Source organism: Prenolepis imparis, unplaced genomic scaffold (assembly GCF_030444845.1).
Source record: "Prenolepis imparis isolate NDT839.2.m4 unplaced genomic scaffold, iyPreImpa1.0 SCAF_8, whole genome shotgun sequence".
Taxonomy (NCBI): domain Eukaryota; kingdom Metazoa; phylum Arthropoda; class Insecta; order Hymenoptera; family Formicidae; genus Prenolepis; species Prenolepis imparis.
In genome coordinates this window covers 13,472,813-13,499,942 of record NW_028141166.1, presented here as the reverse complement: position 1 = coordinate 13,499,942, position 27,130 = coordinate 13,472,813, and the positions used below count along the sequence as shown (strand labels likewise).

Here is a 27,130-nt window from a genome sequence, read left to right as displayed (position 1 = left end):
CCGTTTTGGGATTTGCTGTCGAATCGTTCTCTTCTTTATACGCCGTAATTACGGATCTGTTTCACGCAAACTGTATCATTTTAGCATTGTAAGAGACAAATTTATATCAACCTTATATGTGTAAAAGTGATAATATCTAAACGGTTACTTTGTATGTAAAATACGTAATAGTAGTTTTAAGACAGATATTTTTTTTTAATTTTAATATTGAAACGAGAATACATCGATTATTCTTCCGATGGAGCCTGGTTTCATTTAATCCTAAATTATTTAACAATAAGTACCATGCACAACTCTAATAAAATTTACATTGACTTAATAATCAAAAACTTTATATAGTCTGTATTATATTTTTTGTTACATTATTGATAGACAGAGAAAGAGTTAACGATGTATTTTATTTCAGGTACGATTATGTTGTCAACTTGTCTGTACAATATTATTCAAGCAATTATTCTATTAACTAATTGCTAAACTAACAACGATTATTTTTTTCTTAAGTTTGCAGCAGGAGAGCAACACCGGCTAATGTCCATTTGGCCGGTTTGTCTTTGGTTTTCAAATTGAACGTCCATACATATGTCGGGCCTCGCATGCGTGTCTTGTATACCGGACACTCGTACATGTTCCTCAAATCCTGTTTGTCCTGCGTGATCGCGCGTACATTAATCACGGGAATCGCTGGATATAATTCCTTAGGCCTGGAGTCGACGATGATTCCTGTTTGGACGTCCCATCGCGCGCCTTCCATAAATATTCCGTGGACGTAGGCTCCGTCCCTCGGAGCCGACCTAACACGAACGAATCGGGAAGGAAGTCACTCCTCAGCTCGATGTGTACGACGAATTAAGTTAACGACTGATAACTATTCTGCCCTCGCGAGCGCGCGTATCGTGAAACTTCAACTTCCGTCTAATTATCTTTTCTACTCACGTGAACTCCTCCTTGTTCTTCTTGGTCACGTCGCACTGTAGGCACATTTTATCGAGTGGTAACTCGTGTCTCCTCGCCGTCGATTGCATGATGGCGGTGAGTAACGATTGAGGATTAAAAAAGCCGGCAAGCCACACGGATGCCGGCAACTAAAAAGAGATTAATTTTTTGCAATTATTTTTGAAACGCGAATTATCTTTCTCCGCATCTATAGTACATACAACGAAATCTGTAGACCATGTCTCCAGTTCTCTGATTCTCAGCAGCAGATCGACGAACCAAGCAGTTAGGCCTGACAAAGACGGATAAGCCCTGCTGGCCCACACTGGCGGAACTTGATCGAAGAACAGCGCGTTCTCCAAGTCTTCCATGTCTGATGTTATGGTAAGTTCGCCCTTGAGACCCAGATCCAGCTCGCGCAATGATCGTTTAATCTCGGTCGTCAGGTAATTCATCCTCTCGCATTCTTGAAAAGCGACGATTACGTAAGGTGTTCGTTCCTCTACCTTTCCCATTATTTCCGTCATGTTAAATTCCTCGGGTAGTTTCTCTATTATCTCGTCCAGTACTTGTTTCACCTGCGAAATAAAACAACACGAAAAAGCCATTTATTTTATTATATTTCTAAATGAATATAATAATAACAACCTTCTCTTCTCTGGTAATTGTTTGTCCTCCCGAGCTACCAGTATCTCGGGGTTGCATTTCGAATACTGTTCTGAATAAATTCTCAGCCGTCATCGTCAGAAAACCAATTTCCGCATTCGGATGTAATCCGTATAAATACGGAGATTCCGGTGGTATAGCTTCGTCGATATACGTATGATAACCGACTAAATCTGTATTGGGAGGTGCGGAGAAACCTTGAAAATATAAAAATAACATTCACAAAAAATTCACATATGAAATATTTACACATTAAATTTTTATTTAATATATCGAAACGGCTGAATTCGCGCATTAGTTTACCCGGTGCCAGTTGCAGTTCTCCGTCGATCAAGTCAGGCTGCATTAATTCTTCAAGATAAGACACGCAAAGTCTTCTGTCCCAGTCATCTGTTATATGGCCACCGTACATAATTTCTCCGAAGAGATACCTTTTTGAAAAGATGCATATTATTAAATTTTTTTTCCATATTTTGAGAATAACTTTATTTTCAATTAAATTATGCTTATATATAAATATGTATATATAAATTTTTAATAACGAATATTTTTATATATTTTAATCTTAGAAATATTTTTTACAAATATTTTTATTTTATAAATATATACGTAATTGATTTTGTATGATTTTTTTGCATTTTTTAAAATTCTTGATTTTTATTTTAATAATATTATTATATTGACCTTAAATCTTCCCAAGGCACTTTCGGGCTTGCTTCCAAATAATTGTACAGTACACTGACACTGATGTTCAGATCTCCTACATTGAAGGGATATATTTTATTCCAACCCTGGGGTCCGAATTTACGACGCTCCGCGACGACAGCGTGGAAGTAACACAAAGAGAATAAAATCGCTTTGAACTCAGCTTCTTTAGAGCACATTTCTAAAGTTTCTTGAGTAAAATTGTCTAAAGCTTTATGTAAATTAGCTTGCATGCCAGTAGGTGGTTCGTTTGTAATCTTAATAGACGATTCCAGAATACCCTAAAAATCATTATAAAAAAGTACATGTATTTATATATATTAGAGTAAAATATATAGTACGAATAGATTATTAGGTAAGAATTATATATGTCTGTTTATAAATTATATATAATTTAACATTTTGCGAAACATTTTTACTTGAGGTATTATATGGCCAGCTGGCGTACTAGCCGGTTCCGCGCTCATAAACATTCTGTAATCGGGATGAGATCCTTCCGCAGCTACTTCCAATTTCTTCTCCAACAGCGGAAGCCACTTTTTTACTAAATGTATATTTTGCAGCACCACCCAGTGACCATTTTTGGCTGCTATGTCCATAGCTTGTTCGGCCACCGTTTCTTGTCCTTGACCAAGGGACACGTTATGGAAGTTTTGATTATCCGATGTAAACCCAAGGCGTCGACCCAAGTCTTCAACATCCTAATATTTCGACATATATTTTTTATGTCTTCTTATATCTTTGTTCTTAATATTTTATAAAATACATTTCTTAATATAATATTTATTATATTGATCTTACTGTATATATTTATACTATTTATTGTATTAATCTTACTTTATAGTGTACTTAAATTGTATTACAAGAAAACTTTTAAATATATATCACACATATATATACACACATACAAAAAATTATTGAAAATTCTGCTTTAAAAAATATTATTCATAAAATAGCAATAAGAAAAAATATTACATAATCACTTTTAATGGATTGACTCCGGGCGATAGAATAAAGAAAATAGGAGTACTCGGGCTAGTTTCTTCATAGGATTTTGCAAATTCTACTGTTCTAGCCTCAATGTATTTCGGACCGAGCTTTTCCTCGATAAATGCAGCAATGGCATATGTCATCCTGTCTGGTCTCAAAGCTCTCAACATGCATAGACGTTGTATAGCCGTTTTATTTTTCCACTCTTGAGGAAACTTCTCGCGCTCCGGACATTCGCACTCTACGAACTTTTTCCAACGTTTGGCGGAACTCTCGATGTCTCGATCCAGATTCCTTCAAACAAGCAAGACAGTAGAAAGTAAAGCGCGACACACACAATGGGATAACAGTTTCTCATCCTGCGTACCGAAACTCTTCTCTCGTAGCGAGGCTTCTTATGCCACCCCAGCTAATATTGGTGAGAAAATCGACGGGCGAAGTGACGTGTGGCGTTATAGGAAATCTTAGAAGAAAGTCCAGTTCGCTAGCTGTAACTTCGTTTCTCGCCAGTAAAATTTGGAATGCCATTTGCGAGGCAAAGATTAGCTTGTCGCACTCGAAAAGTCCCCTGCTAGTGTACATGAAGACTGAATATGTGATGCATTCAATTAAATTCTGCACTCTTCTCGCGACATCGGGCGCGGGATCGGCCTTCAAGATCGCTTTCTGGAAGACGACGCTGAACGCCTTCAACGAAAATTGATATATAGGATTAATAGTATTCAGATCATTCAGAATAAAATATAACAATGAGGCCCTTGCTGCTGCTGGTCGATATAATTCTCGAGCTGCGTCGATCTGTCGACTGGTACCACGAGCTTCTGTAACCTTGGACTCGATCTCTGCGGCAGTACGCTTTGTGGTCTCCAAATTCTCCACGAGAGATGTATCTTCGAGGACATTGCTGCCAGCTGACGATAATCTACGACAATGGTAATATAAATAATTAAAATGGCGTTATACATATATGTCGTATATTTTTAAATATTGACAAATACTGTTTTTTTCTTGTCCATTATAGACAAACAAATATTATCATCTATAAATAATTAAAAAATAAATAAAGTAGAATATGTTGTCATCAGATTTAATAATATTTAAAAATTACTGTGTAACCCACACACATTTACATAATATGAGAAATATAATTATTTTTAAAACGTATTTTTTCATGTGGCAAATAGAATCTATATTTAAAAAATGTTTTAAAGTAATTTATCATGTCTTATATATGAATCGTACATTTTAAATAATGTGTAAATAAATTTGTTAATTGGTTAACAACAAAGCACTAATTCATACCTTGAAAGAAGTGAATCCTCGAGACTATTGAGAGTAATCTTAAAATCATTCTGTTGCCTGGTAAGTTCTGCCTTCAACTCCTCCAAATCTGGTCTCTCTGCCTTAACTACTTCCGCAAGCAATTGATCCTCCAAGCCATCCCTCGTTACCGTAAAATTAATCAGCGTGGTTTGCGCTTGCATTTCCGGCTTGTAATGGGGATTAGCCAACTTAGTGTGCAGCAGCAATCTAAACATGGTATTGTATTCCACCTCTTTATCGCCGATCTTAATGGCTCGACCCTTCTTGATTAAATTTCGGCCAAGTAAAGGATCCAGAACAGGATCTACAGTCTCTCCGATGTTCTCCAACAGGACTGTAGATCCGTTCGCCAAAGATAATTCGATCACATCCAAGTAACCACGTGTACCTAATCTAATTACTTTCAGCTCGTCTCCGTATTTTTCTTTAATCCATTTTATTCCTTGAAGCTGTGAAAATTTTTTTTTATTAAATTACATTTATCTTTGGATAATTTTTTTTACACGCATACCTGCGGATCTATCATTAGCGGCCAACGATCGGAGTTTGTCAATATTGTAGCATTCTCTGTCGACATTCGATCGTTCGGTAAACCCTCGTTATTCCATTTGGCGATCTGTGTGTCGTCCGTTAGCAGCGAGAGAGGATCCAGACCTTCGGTAATTGGGACCGTCGGTTCGACGCTACGTATGAAAGGTAACCATTGCTTGTTTAGTAAATCCTGCCGGAATTGTTTTGTAAAACAACCGACGTAGGATATGAAAGCCGTCACCAGCAATACATCGCCGGGTAGGGTCGACGCTTGCTGCATAAAGCTGAAAATATTTACAGTTTTTAATTAATTGTTAACATGACACAATGAGAGACGCAATATACACTGAAATCTCACTTGGCTACCGAATCGGCCCAACGAACGTTTTCAGACGCCAGACCACCGACTAATCTATTCGCTAATGCGATTGTTGAATTAGTGGCATCGGCTTCCTGTTGACATTTTAATTTTTCTGACGTTGCTTGCTCGAAGTCCGCCGTTAATTTCGCCAACTGTTCTTCCAAGGACTAAAAAATCGGATTATGTCGTGTAAAATGTGTCCGGATTATTTCAATGGCGAAAAATTTTACGCATGAAACACAGATATAAAATTTTTTTATTTCTTTGAAGTAAATATAGAAAATTTGAAACGTCTTTTATTCACTTACAGCCACTTTTCGCTTGATACCACTCAGTTTTTCCTGAGCTGCGGCTAATTCTGCATTCGCATGTGCGAGTGCCTTTCGTTTCGGTTCTACGTCACAAAAAACTTCATAAAATTTGATGATATTAATCACCCAGGCGCATAAGCCTGCTGCAGCGGCTGATTTGGACCTTACAAACTCAGGTTCGAATTCAGAATCCTTGAGATACGGTTGTATTGCTTTTATCACTTCAGGATGTATATTCTCTTTGTCATAATTAATCAAGGCATCCAGAAAAGTATCTACTTTCGCCATCACGATCTTAGAAAAAAAAATAGAAAGAAAAAATTAAAAAATGTAACTTTGATATTTATAATTCTGATGACGAAACACAACAAGAGAGAAATTCTCTCGAATCGTTTCAGTCGATTTAATAATACCTTGGCAGCTTTCCAACTTCGATCCTTAGGTACTTTGCCAGCTGGTGCCAAAACGACCATGACTGCAGCAGTGACGTTCGTTACAGCGCCAGGAGGCGAGCCGAATGATTTTAATTCCGTTAAATTTGCCTTGTTTAAGGTATTCAGAGCTTCTTGCGCAGCCAGCAAGGCAGGTTCGGCCTTTAATAAATCTGCTTCGCAGTCTTTTTGCTTTTTCGAAACTTCTTCGGCTATTATGGCCACTTTGGATTCTTCCTCATCCGCTAAATAATAAAATATATTTTTTAGTTTAAATATAATTTATATATTTTAAATATATAATACAAATGTACATAGACATATTTTATTGTAATGCTAATAATATCACACCTATCGCTTTTTCTTTTTGTACTTTCTCCGTCTCAACACCAACTATAGCAATTAGAGTATCCGCAGCCTCGTTCTTCTGCTGCAATTCTATCTCTTGTACGGCCAACTTCTTTTTCAACTTATCCACTTCTACAGCCGTTGATCTCAATTTATCCAAGCCATTCTCCAGTCTAGCCACTCCAGCACGTAGCTCGGAGGTTTTCGTTTTTAACAATCTAGTGTACAAACTTATTTGTTCCAGGAAAGATTTCGGAGTCGTGTAATTATAACGACGTTCACTACTCAAATAATGACGACTGGCTATATTTACGCTGGTGTGTGCATGAGCCATAAACTTGGCAGCTGATTCTCTGTCAAAGATGTGTTTTTTAATATATGTATTAATTTTCTAGATATATATTGTATTATATATACTGTTTTCCTCCATAATTAAACATTTAATTATTACGATTTATACCTATAAGTTTCTGGCAGCTCTTTCAGTTCCTGTAGAAATGTTTTCGATACAGACATTAATGCCTCCTGAGGCCATTCATGAAACCAGTTAATCATCGTACAGTTTATAATTGCCGGAAATTTTCTGGATCTGACTCGCAATGTAGAACCGACCGGAGAAAAGCATAATACTATCCTGAGCTGTCGGCGAACGCGATCGATAAAGAATTTCCAGCAATTTTCACGCGTGTCCAACATACCTGCCCCTTTCACTTCGTTACGGACTCCTGTGTTAATATAAAAAAAATTTAAATATTTTAATATATTTTTACTTGCTAATATATTTGATAGATACTAAAAATATTTTTATAGAAATATATTATTAGATAATTATTTTATATTTTAATATCAAACTTTTTAATTGAGATTATTTTAACAACAAACCTGCTATTATATTCTCCACCTCGTCCTCGGCAAATAAATCGGGAACCTCTCCCGACGCGAGCATGTCGTTGATAAGTACTAAAAATTGTTCGTTCGGTACTTGTGCATCCGTCATCAAGAACATAATGCCGATATTCTTTAAACCTGCTTTCGAGTACAGGGCAGCGAGTTCCAGTTTCAGATCGGTTACGCCATAGCCTTTCTTCAGTTGAACTTGGAAAACTTCCAATGAGCTTATAAAAGCTGCTAATCGTGAAAGACTCTGTTTGCCGGAACCACCTACACCTACTAAGAGCGCACTGCCTCTGGGTGATTCTAGAATTCTATTTACACGACATACGTGCATCATGGCATCCTCGAAAAGCACCAGATTCATAGCCGCCACTAAATCGTTGTAACTGACCATTGCTTCAGATAATAACCGATGTAAAGTTGTCCAATCTTTAACAGCCATATATTTTGGTTCTCCAACGCCTCCTAAATATCGTAATTTTTATTAATATCTTTTTATTAATATTCGAAAAATTATATATTTTTATATAATTTTATATATTTTTATTTTATTAAAAATCATATATTTTCATAGAATTTTTTTTTAATAACAAAATTTAGATATTTATTTTTATCATATAACTTATTGTAAATCAGACATCAATTTTTTTAAAAAATCAGACATTATTAAAATTTTAAAAATATTTTAACAAATAAAATTAGCAAGTATGACAATTTTTTTTTACCTGCAAAATGGCAAAAAATGTTGGGTTTTTCCAGAATTGCGCCTTCGTCTATCTCTTCCACATTCTTTTTCAGAATATCTAGTTGTAATTTCAAAAAACTTTCGATATCTTTTTCATCCGTTAATTTGTCTCCATAAACGCGTTGAGTTTCATGCATCCAAAGTCTAATTAAATCCACCGAAGATTGCAAACATTCATTGCCGCTGAACAATAGACCTTGAAAACAGTTGGAAAGTTCGCGAAGATTAAAAATATAATGGAACTTTACAGCTGTTGGTAGAAACATCTGACTGCAACGATGATGCAGTTGGATGCTGGCTTGTACAATATTTGGACATAGTTCGGTGACATTTTGAGGAAACCTAAGTAATATTATTATTAGTTAATATAATAATTAATATCATAATATAATTAATATCACGTAGTAATTAATCATTATTTAGAGTTGTAACATTCGTAAAACTTCCATTATATTTTGCAGGTGTTATATATTTAATATATAAAGAATTTTTTATTATTTATTTTCAATTATTTATTATTTATTATTTATTACCTGTGCTCAATATTTGCAAAATGTTGCGATAGAATGGACGAATATATAGTTGTCAAAGAATCTATATTCGGAAAACTAACGGCAAAGACAGCAAAGTGCCTCTGCAATCTTGGATTAATCGTAAACGATCCAGCGGTCGGATTCATACAGCTGACATACTGACAATTGTGGATGTCCTTCAAAGTTAATTTCGTACGATCGTACCAATGACCGTAATCTAAGTGCTGTCTAATTAACGTGTGAGGCTGTACAGTGCCGTACGAATCCACTTCCGGCATATTCATGTCATCGATAAAATATATTAGAGTTTTATTTCCGGGCGGACCATAATTTCTGCCCGCTTTCTTCTCCAATGATTTCTCCAGGATCTTCTGCAGCATCTCGGACGAGGTATAAAAATTAAACGGCACGTTGGAGACCGCGTAATTTTCAGAAAGCTGTAAAAGTTTCTCGGCGATCAGGACGGTCTTGCCACAGCCAGCTGTACCGACCAACATTATAGGATGCTTCTCCGGCATTAACAGATCCAGAAAATATCTTATTCTAATAGATTCTGACGTGTAAACCAAAACAGCTTGTAAAGGTATTTCCGGATTTAGTTCGAACTTTGGTAAACGTTCCGTCCAAGGAAAGAAACTCTTGGTTTCATTGTCGATGTAATAATCGAATACCGTGCCTTGTGACGGAAATCTCACCTGTTTGAATTCGTTGACCCACCACTTAGTAAACTCCACTCGATAATCCACAGTTTGATCTTGAAACATGGAGGAGCCGAAGGCCCAAACAGCGGCGAACACGAAATAAAGTTCATAATGATCTTTGTAGAAATCATTTGCCGTCAGCTCCGGTTTCAGAAGACAATGAAGCAGTTGACACAACATCTCGACGTGCGCCATGTCGGCTATGGGCGTTACTTTTTTAAATCTAGTTCTCAAAGTCTCGAGACAAATGGGAATGTATTTGTCGAAGAGCATAACCAGATTCGATTTTTCGTTTGGCAAGGGGCGTTTTTCGATCCAGCTCGTCACGTACGGATTCCATCCTAAATCCTGCGGATTTATGTACAAAATACCGGCTCGCGAGACCGTGGCGGGTGTGGCGGTTCTCAAGTTCGAGATCTCGAAGAGTAATCTCATGGCCGGCGTGAGCGCGATTCGCTCGTTGCTGGCCAACGTCAGAACTTTATTGTCATCCATGACGGTATTCAGAGATTCGATCCACATCGGATCGATGTCGCCGTCCAGGACGATCCATTTCGGATTCTCGCCGCCCAGATTAGCCTGTTCTCGCATGATAACCGAGAAGAGGCCGTCTTTCCACTCTCGCGTTGCTGGATTGATAATGCCGAAGAGCTCGTCATTTGTCACCGCCTTAGGATTGAGATCGTTATATATCGGCTTTCTCTTCATATTATGATAAGTCTTGAATAGAGTCTTCCAAACTTGAGTCTTTCCGGAACCAGCTATACCTACGATAAAGACGGAGTGTCTTACTTCTAACAGCTCCTCGAGTTGCACGACTTTGAGAATGAAACCGTCTTCCGGTTGCAGACTCAGATCTGCAGCCGCTTGTTTAACCATCTTCTCGAACTCAACGTCTCTCTTTCTGGGAACGTCCAATGCTGGAAATAAATCTGCTATCAATCCCATGAAGACTGGTAGATCATCCGATACCACTTTAGGAATGTTGAAGTCTCTCAGAGCTCTCATTAATACTTCTTCTTCCGGTCTACCGGAATCGCCTCTCTTCAAGCTACCGGCGACTACCAAGACCGATTTTATCGCTCTCAATCCCCAGTCATAATGATCTTGCTTAGATAACAATTCCTTGCACAACGTGTATAAAGTAATAAACTTTCTTGCAAGTACTCTGGCATCCTGAAATCCCTCTGCTACTAGCATAATTTCGCATATCAGTTCAAAATCAGGCACCACCATGGCGCAGGGACGAAAAAGTGCCTTCAAGTTCTCCGGTAATTCCGTACGGCCAGCGTAACCGGGATTCATAGTGATAAATATGCCGACAGTTGGCTCAAGAGCTATCATCTCGCCCATGAAATTAAATGTTTTCTTCTTGTCTCGGATGGCATCCTGTATCGACTTTACTTGCACGGCGACCACCGAGAGCACTTCGACGGTGATTCTGTTAAATTCGTCGAAACAACCCCACGCGCCAGTTTGCGCCAATCCTTTGTATATATTACCGCAAGACTTATAATCCATCTGCTCGGAACAATTAAATACGTAGACCATTATGCCGAGAGCTCGACCTAAATCTTTTGTGGTCTCGGTTTTTCCAGTACCGGCTGGTCCTGCCGGACCACCGCCCATAATGAGATGCAAAGATTGCGTCAGAGTTATGTAGCATCTGTCTGTTAACGGCGTTATGACCAACCTACACACAAATAAGCATTATTATTTATTATTTGACATAAGCATCGATCGAATAAATAAGTAATAAACACGATGAGCTCTAACCTGGGAGTATTACCCAGGTATTCGTGAGAGTATTTGAACTGGGCGTCGCAAATATTTGCAAAGCAATCCTTTTCCTTCTCGTCCCACCTGTGCCGCAGCTGACTCTGCCATTGAAAAGCTTGCGAACTTTCGACCTTCGATTGCACCAGTTTCGTCACGACGTCTCTCGAGTGTACATCGATCGTACAGATTGTCATGACCTTCTGTCTCTCCTGCTTGGTCAATTCACCTATGAGCAGCGTGATCAAAGTGCTCAGCTGCGAGATTTGTTTCTTTAAATAATCCTTGATAGAATTATCGTAGCCTTCCTCGAAACGCGCGAAAGCCAAATTGACCTCGGTGGTCCACCAGATTTGCGTTCCGCAGAGAGATACCTGAGCAGGATAATCAAACAGCCATTGCTCACGTGGTTTCTCTTCGTACGTCACTACAGCTTCGCTGAAATAATGTCGGATTGATATGCGCATAGCATTCTGAAGACGATTCAACCAGGCCTCCACGGGTCCTTCGCAAATCATCTCGCAGTTTGCGAATTCCACGTATTCGCCGTCTTTAGCAAACATTCCTCAAATAAAAAAAAATTAAATATTATTTAGAGTGTAATTAATAATTTAATTTTAATTTTATATATGAATTAATAATTAACAGTTAAATTATATTGTATATAACTTAATTGTTTACCTAAGACGCGTTTTAATGAAGCGTTCTTATCATCAAAATTCAAACGCGCCATAGAATCGAATAACTTTGTCAAGTGTTTCGCCACTACATCCGGTTGGTTTCCATTCGAGAGGACATCCAGCAAATCGCTAGAAGAGACGAAGTAGAATCGCGGGAAAGCGAGACGTTTCGTTTCTAGATATTCCGCCAAGGCTTTCTCACATAATACGAGTTCTTTTTGCAAAACGTCTAAGGCGGATACAAGACCGTCCTTATTCGTCGCCTCGACGACATTCGGCGTTTTCGCCATCTCCTCTGTCATCTCCTTAAATTCCTTGTCGATGCGATTGAATCGCTCAGCATCCACCGGCAATTGCCGTCGGATATCTTCGGACGACATGAAAATGCTCTCAAGATGCATCCAGGTGCGCTGAACTTCGAACCATACCGTCGTCACCTGATCGGCAATGCTCAATTTCTTCTGCCATGATGACACTTCTTCCAGAAAATGTGCGATAAATTTCGAGGTAATCAGATTTTGTAATTGTACCTGCGATTAAAAAAAAGTTATCCTTAAATATCAGAAAAATAATATTTTCATTATATGTTTTAGCAAACTATTTTAATGAGATGCGTTTAAAAAAATATTAATTTTAAAGTTAAGTATTACATAATTAATAATTGATTTTTCATTTTTCGATAATATTTTAATTAATGATATTTTAAGCGAGAACACAAATCTACCTGATTTTCTTCTAGAGTTTCGATCAATTCTTCGCTAGCTCTTATTAAAGTAGCGCCTGTCCGAGCATGAACTTCCCGCTCAAATTCCATTTTCGACCATGTAACATTTAACTCTTTCATATATTTCTCCATAGACATTTCCTTAACAGCTTTGTCAACGATATTTTTAACTTCATCTTCGCATTCATGGAGATTCAGCTCGAGCAAATCGGCTAGAGTCGTCGATTCGTCCATTACGAAACGTACCTATATGTAAGAAAATCATCTGACGATATAGATATAGTTTCAGGATAAAAAGCAAAACTGTGTTGATCGTGTCATTTCCTTTAGCTCATACAATAATCTAGAATGGTGTAGGAAGTTGCTAAATAATATGAAATTCATGTGTGATCTCTTGTAATTATAGCATATTTATTAAAAAAAAACTTTACAGTGATTCATACAATGAATGAATAATGAAGAACTTATGTAATGAAACAATAATGATAAACTATAAATAGGTGAATTATTGAATGTGTAATTTAGTGCTGAGTGTGACTATTCTTAATCTCATTCTATTATTAAATGCGAAATTTAAAACACAATATTTAGGTCAAAACTAGCATTAAACAGACACATTTAGCGCTAAATAAGCTTATGAATATGAGTCGTGAATAATTAAAATATGAGTTGTGAATAATTAAAACTTTTCAGCCAGAGCCTTTATCGCATATACTATTATTTTTAGCCATGCTTACATAATATATGTATATTTTATAATATATAAATATCGGATAGAAAAAATACGATACATAATAGTGCACATTTATGAAAAACTAAAAAAGTTATAAAAAATTAAAAAAATAACACATAATAATATGCATTTATAAAAGAAAAAAATGCATGAAATCAATTTTGTGTTAAAACTGATTTTATGAGAATTTTGCTTATTAAAGATATAATAAATATATAGAGAGTTTATGAAATGTGCGCGTATATACAGCAGACTTACGGTCATTTCTGGAGTCATGTTGCCCAATTTCTGTAACATCGATAGCGTATATACAGCGAGGTGCAACTAAATCTATTACTGACGTGATTACACACATGTGATTCGCATTATGGAAATTCTTATATACAATTTCGCAGAAAGGGGATCTCTCTTTGAGGCAAACATCACAGATAACAACAATTAAATATAATAAAAATATCGAAATATAAAAAATTAACTGAGGAGTTCAAATAAATTCGTATTTTTCAGCTAACGATATCAAATATATCCCCTAGTTTGCATGAGTTTGTATCGTAAGAAAATGGATGATACATCCGCTCTGCGATTTCCAGCGATACCTTAGTACTATTCATCAGCTGTAGCCAATGTCTCTCTCGAATAGCTGGATTTTGTAATTCTCCCACGGCGCGCAATGATGTAAGCATGTTTTTTACCGTTGCTTCCAGCGATACATATGTATCCCATGGCCTCATTTCTTTGTCCAATGCTGTTAGACGTAATATAATCGGTGAGTAAAGAATTAAAAATTGTTTCGATATCATCTTCTCCAGAAAAAAATTACACGAAAGAGAGATTTTATAGAGATAAAATATATAAAATATATTTATACTTCGTGCGTAAATGAAGTTACGTGAGAATAAAGAAAAAAATGCAAGAAGAGGAAAGAACAATATTTGACAAAAAATATATTCAAGATATAAAACCATGTAATTTGATAAAATCCTTCGAGACCGTAGACCATTTCTTCGCTACTAACCGCGTATCTCCTTCGCAAACTTCTTGCACTCGATGTCCATATTCTCCACGTCAATTTTCCTCCAGGGTGTCGTCTTCCAACCCTCGATACTACTCTGCACTATATTTACATAATCCCAGAGCTGCTTAAGCATTTTCAGTTCTCTCCTACACTGTCTCAGCTGTTTAAATTCGGGTACCATCACTTCGAACAATGAGGCGGATTCTTGTATATCCTTCATTTGGCGTTCCAACATGAGAATCTCCTTGTGCGCCTCATCTAATAGTTCGTACGAATTCTTGCAGTCGTACTTAAAGAACGTGTATCGCCGAAATGCTTCTCGATACTGACATATTGTAATGTCAAAAGCAGAAATTCGACCACGAATTCTTGATACTTCACCTGATTTGATATGTTATTAATTAAAAATATTAAACATATAGAACACTACTACATATATTATTATACATATAATATAAATAATACATAACATAAATAATATATAATATATAAGTTATATTAATACATACATATATATATATATATATATATATATATATATATATATAATTATACATATGTATATTAATATACTACATATATAATTTTATAAAATATTCAAATATATATTTAATATTTATCCTTATATATTGGTTATATATTGACTATTATGTACATTTATAATTAAATAAGATGATAAATTGACAGTTGTCAACTTAATAATGTTGTCGTATTCATGTTATTCTACAAACCTGCCTGTAATGGCGCAACTTGCTGCTTCACCATAAGAGCGAGTTTTTTTGTGTTTGCCCATTGCTCCGGTAACTCTTGCAGCAGTACGTTTACCTCTTCGGGTATATCTTGATCGTAGAACTTGAGCAATTCAATGGTCTCCTCTAACGGATGGAACATCTCGTCCGTAGTTGGCTGACGTTCTTTTACTTGTAACAGATAGCCCATTACACTGACCAAAGCAACGTAATCACCCGGTTGTACTTGTTGTAACAATCCCTCGTCCGCTAGTCTGGAAATTAGATAAAATATATTTATAAAGATAAAATATTTAAAATAAATTATTATACACACAGACGTTATATAAATTATAAAATAATATATATATATATATATATATATATATATATATATATGTATATAATTTAGAAACTATATGTTATATATATTAAAAAGTATATTTTATTTCGAATTTTATGATATTTAAATTACTATTACATAATTACAATTACATAACAAATTATACATAAAAAAATCTTGATGAAATATTTTTTGCAGATATACCTTATAAATGTTCCCAAATCTGAGAGGCTACTTGTTACACGATCGACCAAATGTTTTTTGAACATGCTCGACCACTTGCACACGGTGTTCAGTACCGACTGTCTGAAGGGTCTTAGATCTACTCTGAACCAGCCGCAAAATACTTTGGACAGATCCATTTCCTCGATCTCGAGATAGAGCCCCTCGTAAAGGTCGATTTGTTCGCGGAATTGCTCCATTTTCGGCGATGACTTCGTCGGACCTTTAGGGTCCTGGGCCGCTACCATGTCCATTTCCTCCGCTGACAATTGCCGGCTGTACTCGAGGAATTGTTGCATCACAACATCCCTATCATCCAGCCATAGATAAGCGTAGCCTAATCGAATTGTTGAATCATAACATTGAGACGAGAAAAATAATGTAATAGAATATCTAAGAATCTACACTTTTTATTCTTTGATTCATTTGCTATGTTATTATATAATGATAATATTTCATTATTAATTTATTTAATTATTATTAAAATTATTAATTTAATTAATTTAATTAATTTAATACGGTATTATTAATTGACCAAAAATTATCGCGTGAATGTAAAATTTATTTAGCCTAATATAATATTGATATTTATGAGAATCATACCTTCGAAATTACTACAGAAATCAGTAGCTTCCTCTACAGCAGTAGCTACACTTGTTAGTGTTTCATCTTTCATTCCCTTGATATCAGCATCGCATTCTAGTTCTTCAGCATATCCTACAGAATCACTTTTTAATCGCGGTATTAAGCCGGCCATACCGGTAATGTCATTTAACACGCCAAGAATCAGCTGATCGAGTCCATCTGGATCTTCAGGTTCCAATGAAGGCATATAATACAGGTCTGGTTCCCTGAGCTCTAATTTTGCTTCAAGTAATGGTTCACATTGACCGATCGGATCCATACTTTCTGCCAAGTAGCCTAAGCACGATAAAAAGATGTTTAATACAAATTTAATTAATTTTTTATAATTGCATATATTATTGGATAAATTAAAAATTGCTTAATAATTAAGCAGAAAGCTTTAATTAAATTTTCCATGCCACTATAATTTTTTCTTAATTCTAGGATGGACATGAACCTAGAGAGCATCCAACTGCTTTTCTAAGAGACTCGATCACGATGTCGTCAATATATTTCACGTATTCCTGCCAAGCTTCCTGTTCGGTCTCGCTAATTTGAAAAAGCGATTCATTTTCCTTCAATATCGAGTGTATCTGCTCAGCGGCTTTTGTGATCTCCGCGTAACGTTTTGATACTTTCTCCGAACGATCTTCCAAGGCAAGCAGCGTGTCTTTACGACGATCCTTTCGTTCTATGAGGGGCGTCTTCGTCCAAGGTTCCAAAATGTTTCTGATCTTCTCCACGTTCGATTGGGCGGTCTTCATGCGTTTCCACAGTCCTTCCACGAGATCGCCCAATTCTGTTATGTATTCCAGAAGCCCGTCTGATCTCCAGCATAACTCGTTCTCTCCACGGGATATCAAGGAATCGATACGCGCCACTTCCAACTCGATTAGGTCAAATTCTACTCGCTTGGTTGTTTTACGTATGTTATTATACGAGTCGACTGTGCTACTTAGCATCGTGCGATATTTTCTGAATGTCTCTACACTTTCAGATACCTGGCGATATAATATAAAATAAATAATTTAATTGAATATAAAAATGTATTTCTTCTTTTAGATAAAACATGTGTTTTAGATTATATGCCTTAATTGCTTCTTGAGGAATATCAGAATGTGACATCTGCTTCAAGTAATTTACTTCTTTTAATACGGCGAGAAGATCGGGATCGAAATTTAGCAATAAAATACCGTAGGTCTCTCTACAAACCAAATGACGATTAAGACCAACATCAACAGTTTGCGGTACCGTTCGCGCCCATTCAATGAAAAGATCGTTTTCCTTATCAGCAAATATTTTTATCAGCCTTTCGTAACGTGTCATTATATTCTTGCCTTCGTCGCCATGCATGATGCTATAAATAGGATAAATTATAAATATGTTTATCATATATTTATTAAGAAATTATCAGAAATATATTTTATTTTTATCTTCCATAAACTCAGATAATTTTTAGATAATCTTCTTCATATAAAATCGTCAACAAAATAATCTTTCAAATAGAGCAAACGAAAGTGAAATGTCAAGAAAAATTTGATGCGTTTTTATACGTACGAATGCGGCATGGCTTTAAACGATTGTATAGGCAAGTCGATGCGTTGTTTCAACATGCTGGTGAACGTTAAGGCAGCAGCCAAAGGCGGCAGATCAATCAGAGCACCTCTGGTACCACGATTAAACAACACTTCCACCACCGAAAGTTCCATGTTCAAAAGCTCGAGGATCCTAGCATATCGATTACTGAATTGCTTTCGTATGACAGGACGCTCCAGAACCGACCCGGCGATATTTATCAACTGAAAGATCAAAGTAAGCATTTGTTGCATCTTGATTTACAAAATATATAAGAGAAGGGATAAATTGCACCTTGAAAACGCTTTCGAGATTGCCACAATCGTCGAAAGCTTGGCATAGAATCGATGCCAATTTGCTGTCAAGATCGGTGATGGACTCTGTGAATTTAGTGCAATCGACGACGAAAGACTCGTCGTCTGGCTCGAGAACGTCGCTGGCTCTCACGGTGAAGGAAACGAAAAGCTGCTGGAATTCTTTGAACACGCTTATGATTCTCGCGCTCAAGGACCGTCCGAGAATGCCGCCTATTTCAATCTTCTCTAACTTGGAAAATTCGAGAACGGTATCGAAGAGCCACTCGATATCCGCCAGCCGTTTCAGGAAAGCGTCGAGACGAGTGAAGACCGCGGTCGAATTAAAAGTCCAAGGTGGGGCTTCCGGTTTCAAGCCAGGCATATTCTTTCTCAATTCGAATTGTTTTTTGAATTCTTCCAGGACTCCTAATTGTAAATGAAAAGTAAGTAAATTAGAATATATGTATATTCTTTATCATTTCATCTGTGCGATATTGCAATCTATAATATATTATAATAATAATATATTGATCCAAAAAATATTTAATGAACAATATAACAGAAGTTATTTGTGTTAAACTCATATCTATTATTAACAAACTAAATTGATTAATTGCAACAGTTTGTGTTTTGCAAGTCTAACGTAGCGAAAGAATTAATTATTCATTATAGTCATAAATTATTAATGGCACAATATCTGCAATTATATTGCTAATAATTATTTTTTAATAGATCGAAATGAACATTAATATTTTGCCTCTTGATATTTTAACACGTTGGAGAGCTTCATCGACGTCGCTCTGAAATATCGATGTTGGATCGAGAAATCGACGTGCTTCTTGTATCAACAGATTGCAAATCTGCCGAAGCATGATGATGAGCTTGCTAGAACTCTGATAACTCTTGCATTTCGCCCATGCTAATCCAAGCGAGTGTATCAATGTCGCCATCAGCGGTTTAGCCTCGGCGAAATCAATCTCCTCTACAGACTTGAAAAACTTCGCTAAAGGCGTCAAGTACAACGATATCTCTTTCGCCTCGGCTAATGAAGATACAACGTTATCGAACAATGTACGGAAACAGGGAAAATATGCGCTATCGGTTTTTTCGAGAACCGTTGCCATCTTTTTCACACGGTCCTCTTGCAGTTGATCATAGATGTATCTATAAAAATATATATATATATAATTGTAGATAGATATTTTTTACAAAATAAATAAATTGTGTAAAAGAAAAAACCATTTGATAATTATAAATATATATCATACATCTTATAAATATATATATATTTTCTCTCTATTATTTTAATTATATAATTTAAAAATACCTCAAATTTGCCAATCTAGTAGACCAATATTCCAGCTCGATATTAGGTGTCGGATTTTGGTCGTTTTCGAACGCGACGCTAGATTCATGAGTGACCACATCATTTACTAAATAAGCCCATTTTATCACGACACCCTCTATAGCACTTTTCAGATATAGATCGACTGCCTGTGGACCCTCTGTGGAAACCAATCTCTCGACCTCCGTCACCTTTTCGAGACCTGCTGGCATCGGTAACACCGTTCTTCCGTTCACTTGACCTTTCACCTATATGCGTTCGAGCGTAATTAATATTATTATATGTATGTCTCATTAATGTTTATCAAAATAAAAGATTTAAGTCTTGATTACTTGATTATTACCTGATACAACGTACCACGAAGAGCGTGTACGTGCTTACATATGTCTTGAATTGCTACTTCCGGCAAGTCCTTATGGTTTTCAGGCTTGGTGAGAAGAGGAGCAAATATATTATCGACTAACGTGGCCAATTGATCGACAATTCGATGCGACAAATCTCCCATGATTAACATGGCCGAACATCCTTCCTTGTCTTTTGGTAGCGGCGCTTGCTTTATCTTAACGGCGTAAACTCCTGCATTGATGATACAAATTTTTCTATTTAATAGTAAATATTCTTATGACATTTACAGTAACTCAATATTGAATAATTACACAATTACACGACAAGAAAGCATTGATCCGGTTATAGCAATATTATAATAAAAATATTATTAAAAAAAATAACTCCTATATAAAATTAAATTTTTCTTTATCATTGAAATATGTCGAAGTTTTTCAGATTTATTACAACAAATTATAATAACGGTGAACTCACCTTTCGTTCTCTGGTACGGTATGGGAAAACTGGACGACGCTATTAATTGTGCATTCGGTGTTAGAACGACGAAAAGGGCGACTGGTAACGATTTGTCCAAAAAATCTAACACCACATTTCGGTACTCTTCTGTCAGTAATAATCTTCCCCATTTTTCTGGCTTTAATTTCAGACTTTTCTGCACAAAACTTCCAATGTATTCGAGTCGAAAGTCGAGCGGTGCATCCGGAGTAGTCATTTCTGCACAATATAAAAAAATGTACCTTCTCTTTTAATAAATCAAAATTTAAGTTTTGCTATTTCTTTTTAGCAACAAAATACTTGCTTAGAAAAAAGTGCGTTATGCATAAAAAGAATATGTATTTTTTGTTTTATATATTTTCATATTCTGCCGATTACATTTATCAATTATAATTACAGTAAAGGCAACTAATTATTATTATTTAAATTTCGACACAACGATTTAAGGATAATTTTACAGTCCCGCGATATCAGAACTTGAAAGACTGAATGATCGACCAACTCCACCTCGAGGAAGCGATGCTTTTCGTAATTTTTATTACGAGGAGGGACGAATATAAACACGAAATTCCGCTGACGCCGCAGTATTATATTCGTTAAATGGTTGCCGTGCAAGCGGGTCAGGAAACCAGGTACGGACTGAACCAGCGACAACCAGCTTGGTATTGGACGATCGTGTCTCTCGAGTTGAAGCTCGCTCGCTTGTTGGCTCCCTATTGTCACGAGGACGCACGGAATATGCTGAAAACTGACATTGCACGCGATATCTACCCTCGGCGCACAGCGGCAGGTACGATCTCATTCTTCCGAAGTTTCTTCAGGCTCGCGCAACCGAGTCTTCCGGTCGCTAGCGTGACGTTCTATCTCGGCTTTTTCTACTTACGACCTTACAGACAACTAGGATCTTCGTCGCGCGTGAGTTTCGCAATGCATTCGCAAATATTGGCACATTGTAGACTGATGTTTGTCGTAAAACACACATAACACACGCTGTTTGCCGCGCTGTTTAATGAAGATTTATGTAAATGATATATAAGAGAGCCCTTTGTTTTATAATGCAATTTCTAGGTTCATCGAGGAGTTCCTTAAGTTTTTTATTCTTCGCGCGGATATTGCTCGAGATTTGCATATCTTTATAAGATGTAATCATATTTAAACTATGATAATGCAAGAGATGCTAGAGATTGATTGCACATACTATGTTGTAAAAAGATATATATACACATATAATTCGCGTGTTCTTTTTTTTTTTTAAGAAACTTTCCAAATAGATTGCAGAGGATTGATAAAAAAATAAGGAGCAAAATTATCTTTTACAAAGTTTTTTTTCAAAGTTAATCTTACTTTCTCTTTGCTGCAAAAACGCAAACGCAATTCTTGCTTTAATCAATATCATAAATAAAACGTGTCACGTCACGGAAAGTTCTACTTAATGCAAAGCACTATCGTTCGGAATGTCACTCTGTGCCGTGCACCATTTCCGCGTACAAAGAAAAGAAGGGATAGCCCCGAATCTCCATCGATCAGTCATAAAAATTATATGGTAAGAGAGAAAACAATTCTCTTTTATGCTGTTATGTATTTCATTATTTTTCTATAATTAATTTGTGATCTTATCTTTTTTTTTATTTATCATAAAATCTCGTAGACTTAAATCTTTAAATCTTTTCTATATTTTGATATTAAATTTTATTTTTAATATAAAAATTTATTAACATGAAAGTAAAATCTATAACACTATAAATAAATTATTCAAAAATACTTTTTTTCTTACATTAATGAATTTTCTTTAATGAATGATACTTTTATTAATCGTAAACGATTATGAATCTTATAAATATTAGATAAATTTTCACTAAGGGGAGCACAAATTGTGTGTTGCATATGTAACTTCTGTTGGACATTTAATGTCGCTACAACGTTTAAATAAGCATATTTAAAATAGCTCCGGTTGTGTGTCCGATCGAGCACGCTGCTCGCGCTATGGGGGTGAAGAGTTTCTCTTTCATCGCTTTAATCCTCGCACACGCACGTGCACGCACACGCGTGACCTTGCATAGGGCGCGTACTGTATCTACGCGCCTCTGTATCTACAAAGGGCCCCGGCGCTTTTCATTTCGCGGATACTCGCCCTTCTTCAAATTAGGAAAAAAAGGGCGAGTGCCCCTGTACTCTGGCCCACCATATCAAATTACTCCGCCTCCTTTCCACCTTTTTATCCTCCGCGCGCGCCCGTACTTTCCACCCCGTCACCGGAGTGTGCGAAAAAAATTCGTCCTCGCTAGGTGGTCGCGGAAATTGGAGCGGCACGGACCAGCATCCGGAACGAGGAGTAGTAAATGCGTTGTAATAAGCGTTCGAAAGCTTTCCTCACATATTCTTTGTGCCACCGCAGAGCCGTCATTCACGACCCGAGAGGTTTGTACACGTACAAAGGGATGCGTGTGATAAATTTTGAAAAACCCGAGTTGACACAATATCTCTATTTCAGAATGATCTAATTGTCTTTTCACATTTATTTTAAACGTCTTCTTCCTCTCCGCAAAAATCGACACAGCCGTCTAAAATCTTTCCGCGACATAAAACAATTTGCAGACGGTGAAGAAAAAAATGAGTCTCGACGTTATCTACCCTATGAGGAAATTTGTCTTCCGAGCCATTCGTCATTCCCCCGCGATTTCCGTCGTTCTAACAAACCGGCGACCGCCGCGGATTATCTCGCGAAACAGATCATCCGACAGACAAGATCGCATCCCCTTCTGTTCCTCCTCCTTTTCGTTCTCCTTCTTTTCGTCGCCAGCGTCGGGGTGTTTCGCGTTTTTGTCTGACATGACGTTGAAATTGATGATCAAGAATCCCGCAGGCCTCTCTGACGCGAGGGTATTTCACTTTAGAGTTTTCGGACGAGTGAATAATAGCGATCGCGCGCCTCCGGGAATGATTTCTTATTTAGGGAGCTTTTGAACTTGATGTCATTTTTCACAACGCCCGGATGCAGCGATACGCGATGAGCATCGCTTTTGAAACTTCCACTTTCGGCTTTCTCACCCCCGAACGTCGCGCGGAAGAAAGAAATATTTCTCGACTCCTGCGGGCAACCGTTTTCCAATTTTCTTTGCGCGCGAAATGCGTTCACGAAAAAATGGAATCTTGATAATACGCACCCGAAACGACGAAAAGCACCAGCGAGAAATATCGAGGAAACATAAACTTGACAGTTCTATGTTGACAGAATCATCTCTTGAGAAATCGTTTAAATATCAAAATTTTATATCTCTTGCAAACTATCAATATCTATTATTTCGTGAAAATAAAAATATCCGGAGGCATATCACAATCAGATAAATATCACGTAAATTCTAGTGTTTTACTCTCGTTTAACCACCGCTTGTTTTGACTGCAAGTATCTCTGTCCAAATATTATAGTTCATAAATACACTTTACATGTCGTTATAATATCACATGACTTATAAATTTAAAATAAAATACAGTGAATTCCGCGTCGTTTTCTCGTTGTAATCTGAGAAATGACCGTATATAAATCAAAGGTGAATAAAAGTTTGAGCGTCTATGGACTCGACCCTAATCGAGTGCCAACTATAAGCGGGAAGGGGACCCTCTCAACGAGAAGGTGCAATGCGGGACATCTGGCAAATCCGTTGCCTGAAACTTTGCAGTAGAGCTTAAAGCACGTTCTGATGATGGGAGGGGAAAGAAAGATGTCAAGCTCGCGAGAAAGCATATACAAGAGCTTGACAGCCGACATTATGATAATCCGAAATCGCATATTGCGCTCTACGTGCCAATTCTCTCAGACGGGAGAGCCGGAAAACGCGTGAAAGCCTTGGAAAATACATTTATTCTCCGACGAGAGGCTACATCCAGATTTGATCCACTGGAAGTGGAAACGGAATACATGGCAGTACATAAGATGCATAAAGAACGCAGCAGAATTGAATGTTATTTGCGCTGGATTATATGATGTCACATATACACGCGAGACTTTTTTTCTGCTTCTCATTTTATCGTACATTTGCACTTTAGAGCGTAATAAATAATGCGCAATAGTAATAAGATACGTTTTATTACATGTAATTATGTCCTGCTGTATGCAGGAAATTAAAAATGTACCGAAAGCAGAAATAATGAAATAACAATACTCCAGAGCATGGCTATGTAAATCTATGCATATAAAATTGAAATTTTAATTAATTTTAATTAATCAGCAATTATTTGAATCTTGCTTAATTAATAATAATATTTATTACAATACTTTATTAAATGATTTAATCTTGCTGAATAATGTTCGCATATTGTTTTTATTTATTATTATTAAAATTTAATTCTCTTAAGAAAATAACATGAATATTTCAAAGATTTATTTATTCTCTTAAACCTTCAATCTGTTATGTAAAAACTAGATAAAAATCTTTTGTTTAATTCCTATGTTAATTGATTATTATTATTTTTACTTCTAGTAATTAATTAAATTGGAATATTATAGATTCTATCGAACTTATATTATCCGTTTATGTTTGCTAATTAATTTATTGCTTTGCGCAAGAAAATCAAGATAATCAAGATAACAAGAAAACGATTGGGTCATCGAATAAATATTCTACTGTGTCAAAAAATTTTTTCCGGACCATCGAAAAATCTCTTATCCAACTATCCCTTGTCTGTCTAATATATGTCTACAGAAAGAGAGAGTTCACGAGAATGAAACGGACCGTGAGATCGAATTGGAACGTTGCCCAGAGTACCTAACGAACGTTACCCTAATAAAAGCTCATCCCCTTCTTTCGAATAGTCTTCTTACTCGAACGACATACGCCGGAATACATTCTCAGTGTGCTCAGCCTGATATTTATATATAATTCAAGATATCGTCCTTTGCAGTCCGAGAACATGTGGGGTCGTGCGGTCTCGTGCTCGATGCAATACTAATTCGGTCTAAAGTGGTTCTACGTATCTCCGAAATTTATTATTTTAATCATGGCTCCGTGCTGTAATTTCCACCCTCCATCCTCCCTTCTCCGAGACGACGCGTGTCTCTCTGCGTACCGGAAGGATGTGGCATTGCAAAACGCTTGTCGGTGCAGCCACCAAGGAAATGACAGGGTACGTTCATAGCAAACTTAAATATGTTACTTGTACGCAATTATTCGAATGTGTGATATGTCAGAATAAGTTGTCAACATACCACATAAATGGTAATTTGTTTCGAATAATTTCCTATCGGAGATTTTCTCGCAAAGAATTTTTCCTCGAATCTCTGTAGCCGCAAAAGTACGATCAAAATCATTTTATTTTTTATAGGACTGAATATAAACCTTTCTTCTCTTTTTTCAGAGACATCGCTGTAATTATTTCTAAGGCGATAAGAGATTACAATATCTCTCGGGCGAGTCAGTTTTAATGCGCCGACTGCCCAGCATTATCCTTTCTTTTTGTACGCAGATGGCTCGATCTTAATCTACCCTTGTGGATCTACCTTTAAGCATGCGCGGGTTGCGGGCGTTTTATGAGTTTAATTTGGGACGCAGACGGTTTCTCTCTCTCCGTCGTGTATGGGTTTCGGTTCTGGCGAAATTTACCGAGACATTTAGGATGCTTTGTATATAAGACCGAGATAGCGTTGCGGTGCAATCGTGGAATCAGCAGTGGTAACAGCTTGCCGATTCCGCGGATTCGGATATTGGATTACGCACTCGCGTAAATCTCTCTTCAGCCGGTAGCAATTAAAATAATTGCCGACTTTACATGGGCAACGTGTGCTCGAGTAAAAGGAACGATGAGACCGCTTTCCTTTGTCTTCCGAATCTCGCTTGCTCGCGTAAATGGACTTTTTTCCCGCGCGCGAATGAAGTTTTGTCAGACAAAGGCTGTCAAATCGCAGCATGTCGGGGATGAAACGGAGCACACGAAATTACGGAGAAGAATGGCTAATTTGCTCGCGAAACTACGGGACAGCGGGATCGCCAAACTTCCAGTCAGCATCTGTGTTCTCGCGAACGCTCGTCAGTCGAGAATGGAATAAAAATAAAGCCCGGGAAATGGCGGGGAAGTGAAACGGGGTTGAGAGAGGGATGAAAAAGAGTGAGACGATTCGAGCGGCGCAACTTAATCCCCGAGGCCAGAGAAATTTTCCTCGCCCCGTTTACCACTGTTCAGCCACTTTCCCTGGTAATGCCCTTGGCGAGCGTCTGGGAAATTCTCCAAGTTAAGCTGCAGCAAGCTTTCCATTTTCGCCCACTCTCTAGAATCTCTCAACGGGCTCACCTGAGTTTTACGATGCAACTTTATCCTCACACTTTTCTGCATCGTCGTTCGAATCGAATGCTAAAGCGAGCGAACGTTTGAAAACGAACGAGAGGTTTTGACTATGCTAACGTTCTCTTATGATATTTCTCGTTTTGAGAATTTTATTTTTTATTTGGAAATTTATTTTGATTTATAAAGAGCGAATAACTTTCGATAATGTTAGAATCAATGAATACAATGGCCTACCTACGATCTTCTTCTCGTTCGCATTATCTTCCTCCTCCAGCTGTTCCTCCTCTTCAGAAGCAGTATGGGAGGCTATCATTGATTGAAGCAGTTCCTGAAATTCTTCAGGCTTGTCTCCATTGTGATTCGGCATCGCTTCGACGATTTCATCACGCGTTGCTGATTTTTCCGAACCGTGCAGACTCACTATGCTACCCTCGGAATCAGACATTTTTCTGCACTCTTTTTGTAACAGCGTGAGTCTCAA

At 37.1% G+C, this 27,130-nt stretch overlaps 2 protein-coding genes across 2 annotated transcripts in view; one reads left to right on the top strand and one right to left on the bottom strand.

Moving 5' to 3' along the window:
- LOC145939925 (uncharacterized) overlaps window positions 1-1,317 on the top strand; it is a 307,103-nt gene extending 305,786 nt beyond the window's left edge. The window contains exon 7 of the mRNA XM_083044569.1: window positions 1,200-1,317. The gene's annotated coding sequence lies outside the window, so the exon portion shown is untranslated. The remainder of the gene's footprint in view (window positions 1-1,199) is intronic.
- Dhc93ab (Dynein heavy chain at 93AB) lies at window positions 220-27,130 on the bottom strand. The gene is made up of 37 exons (XM_083044570.1): window positions 26,884-27,130; window positions 20,353-20,592; window positions 19,877-20,109; window positions 19,516-19,781; window positions 18,946-19,352; window positions 18,187-18,614; window positions 17,875-18,116; window positions 17,407-17,674; window positions 16,775-17,318; window positions 16,297-16,614; window positions 15,676-16,030; window positions 15,132-15,403; window positions 14,401-14,781; window positions 13,982-14,130; window positions 13,644-13,673; window positions 12,653-12,898; window positions 11,930-12,458; window positions 11,249-11,813; window positions 8,772-11,165; window positions 8,219-8,580; window positions 7,482-7,958; window positions 7,060-7,324; window positions 6,603-6,952; window positions 6,234-6,496; window positions 5,818-6,114; window positions 5,507-5,676; window positions 5,129-5,432; window positions 4,597-5,066; window positions 3,662-4,216; window positions 3,288-3,588; window positions 2,724-3,005; window positions 2,284-2,585; window positions 1,903-2,030; window positions 1,582-1,796; window positions 1,155-1,511; window positions 934-1,082; window positions 220-791 (listed from the first exon to the last, which is right to left on the bottom strand). Exons 1-37 carry the CDS (start codon window positions 27,092-27,094, stop codon window positions 497-499), a joined length of 13,620 nt encoding a protein of 4,539 aa, XP_082900696.1. The 5' UTR covers window positions 27,095-27,130; the 3' UTR covers window positions 220-496.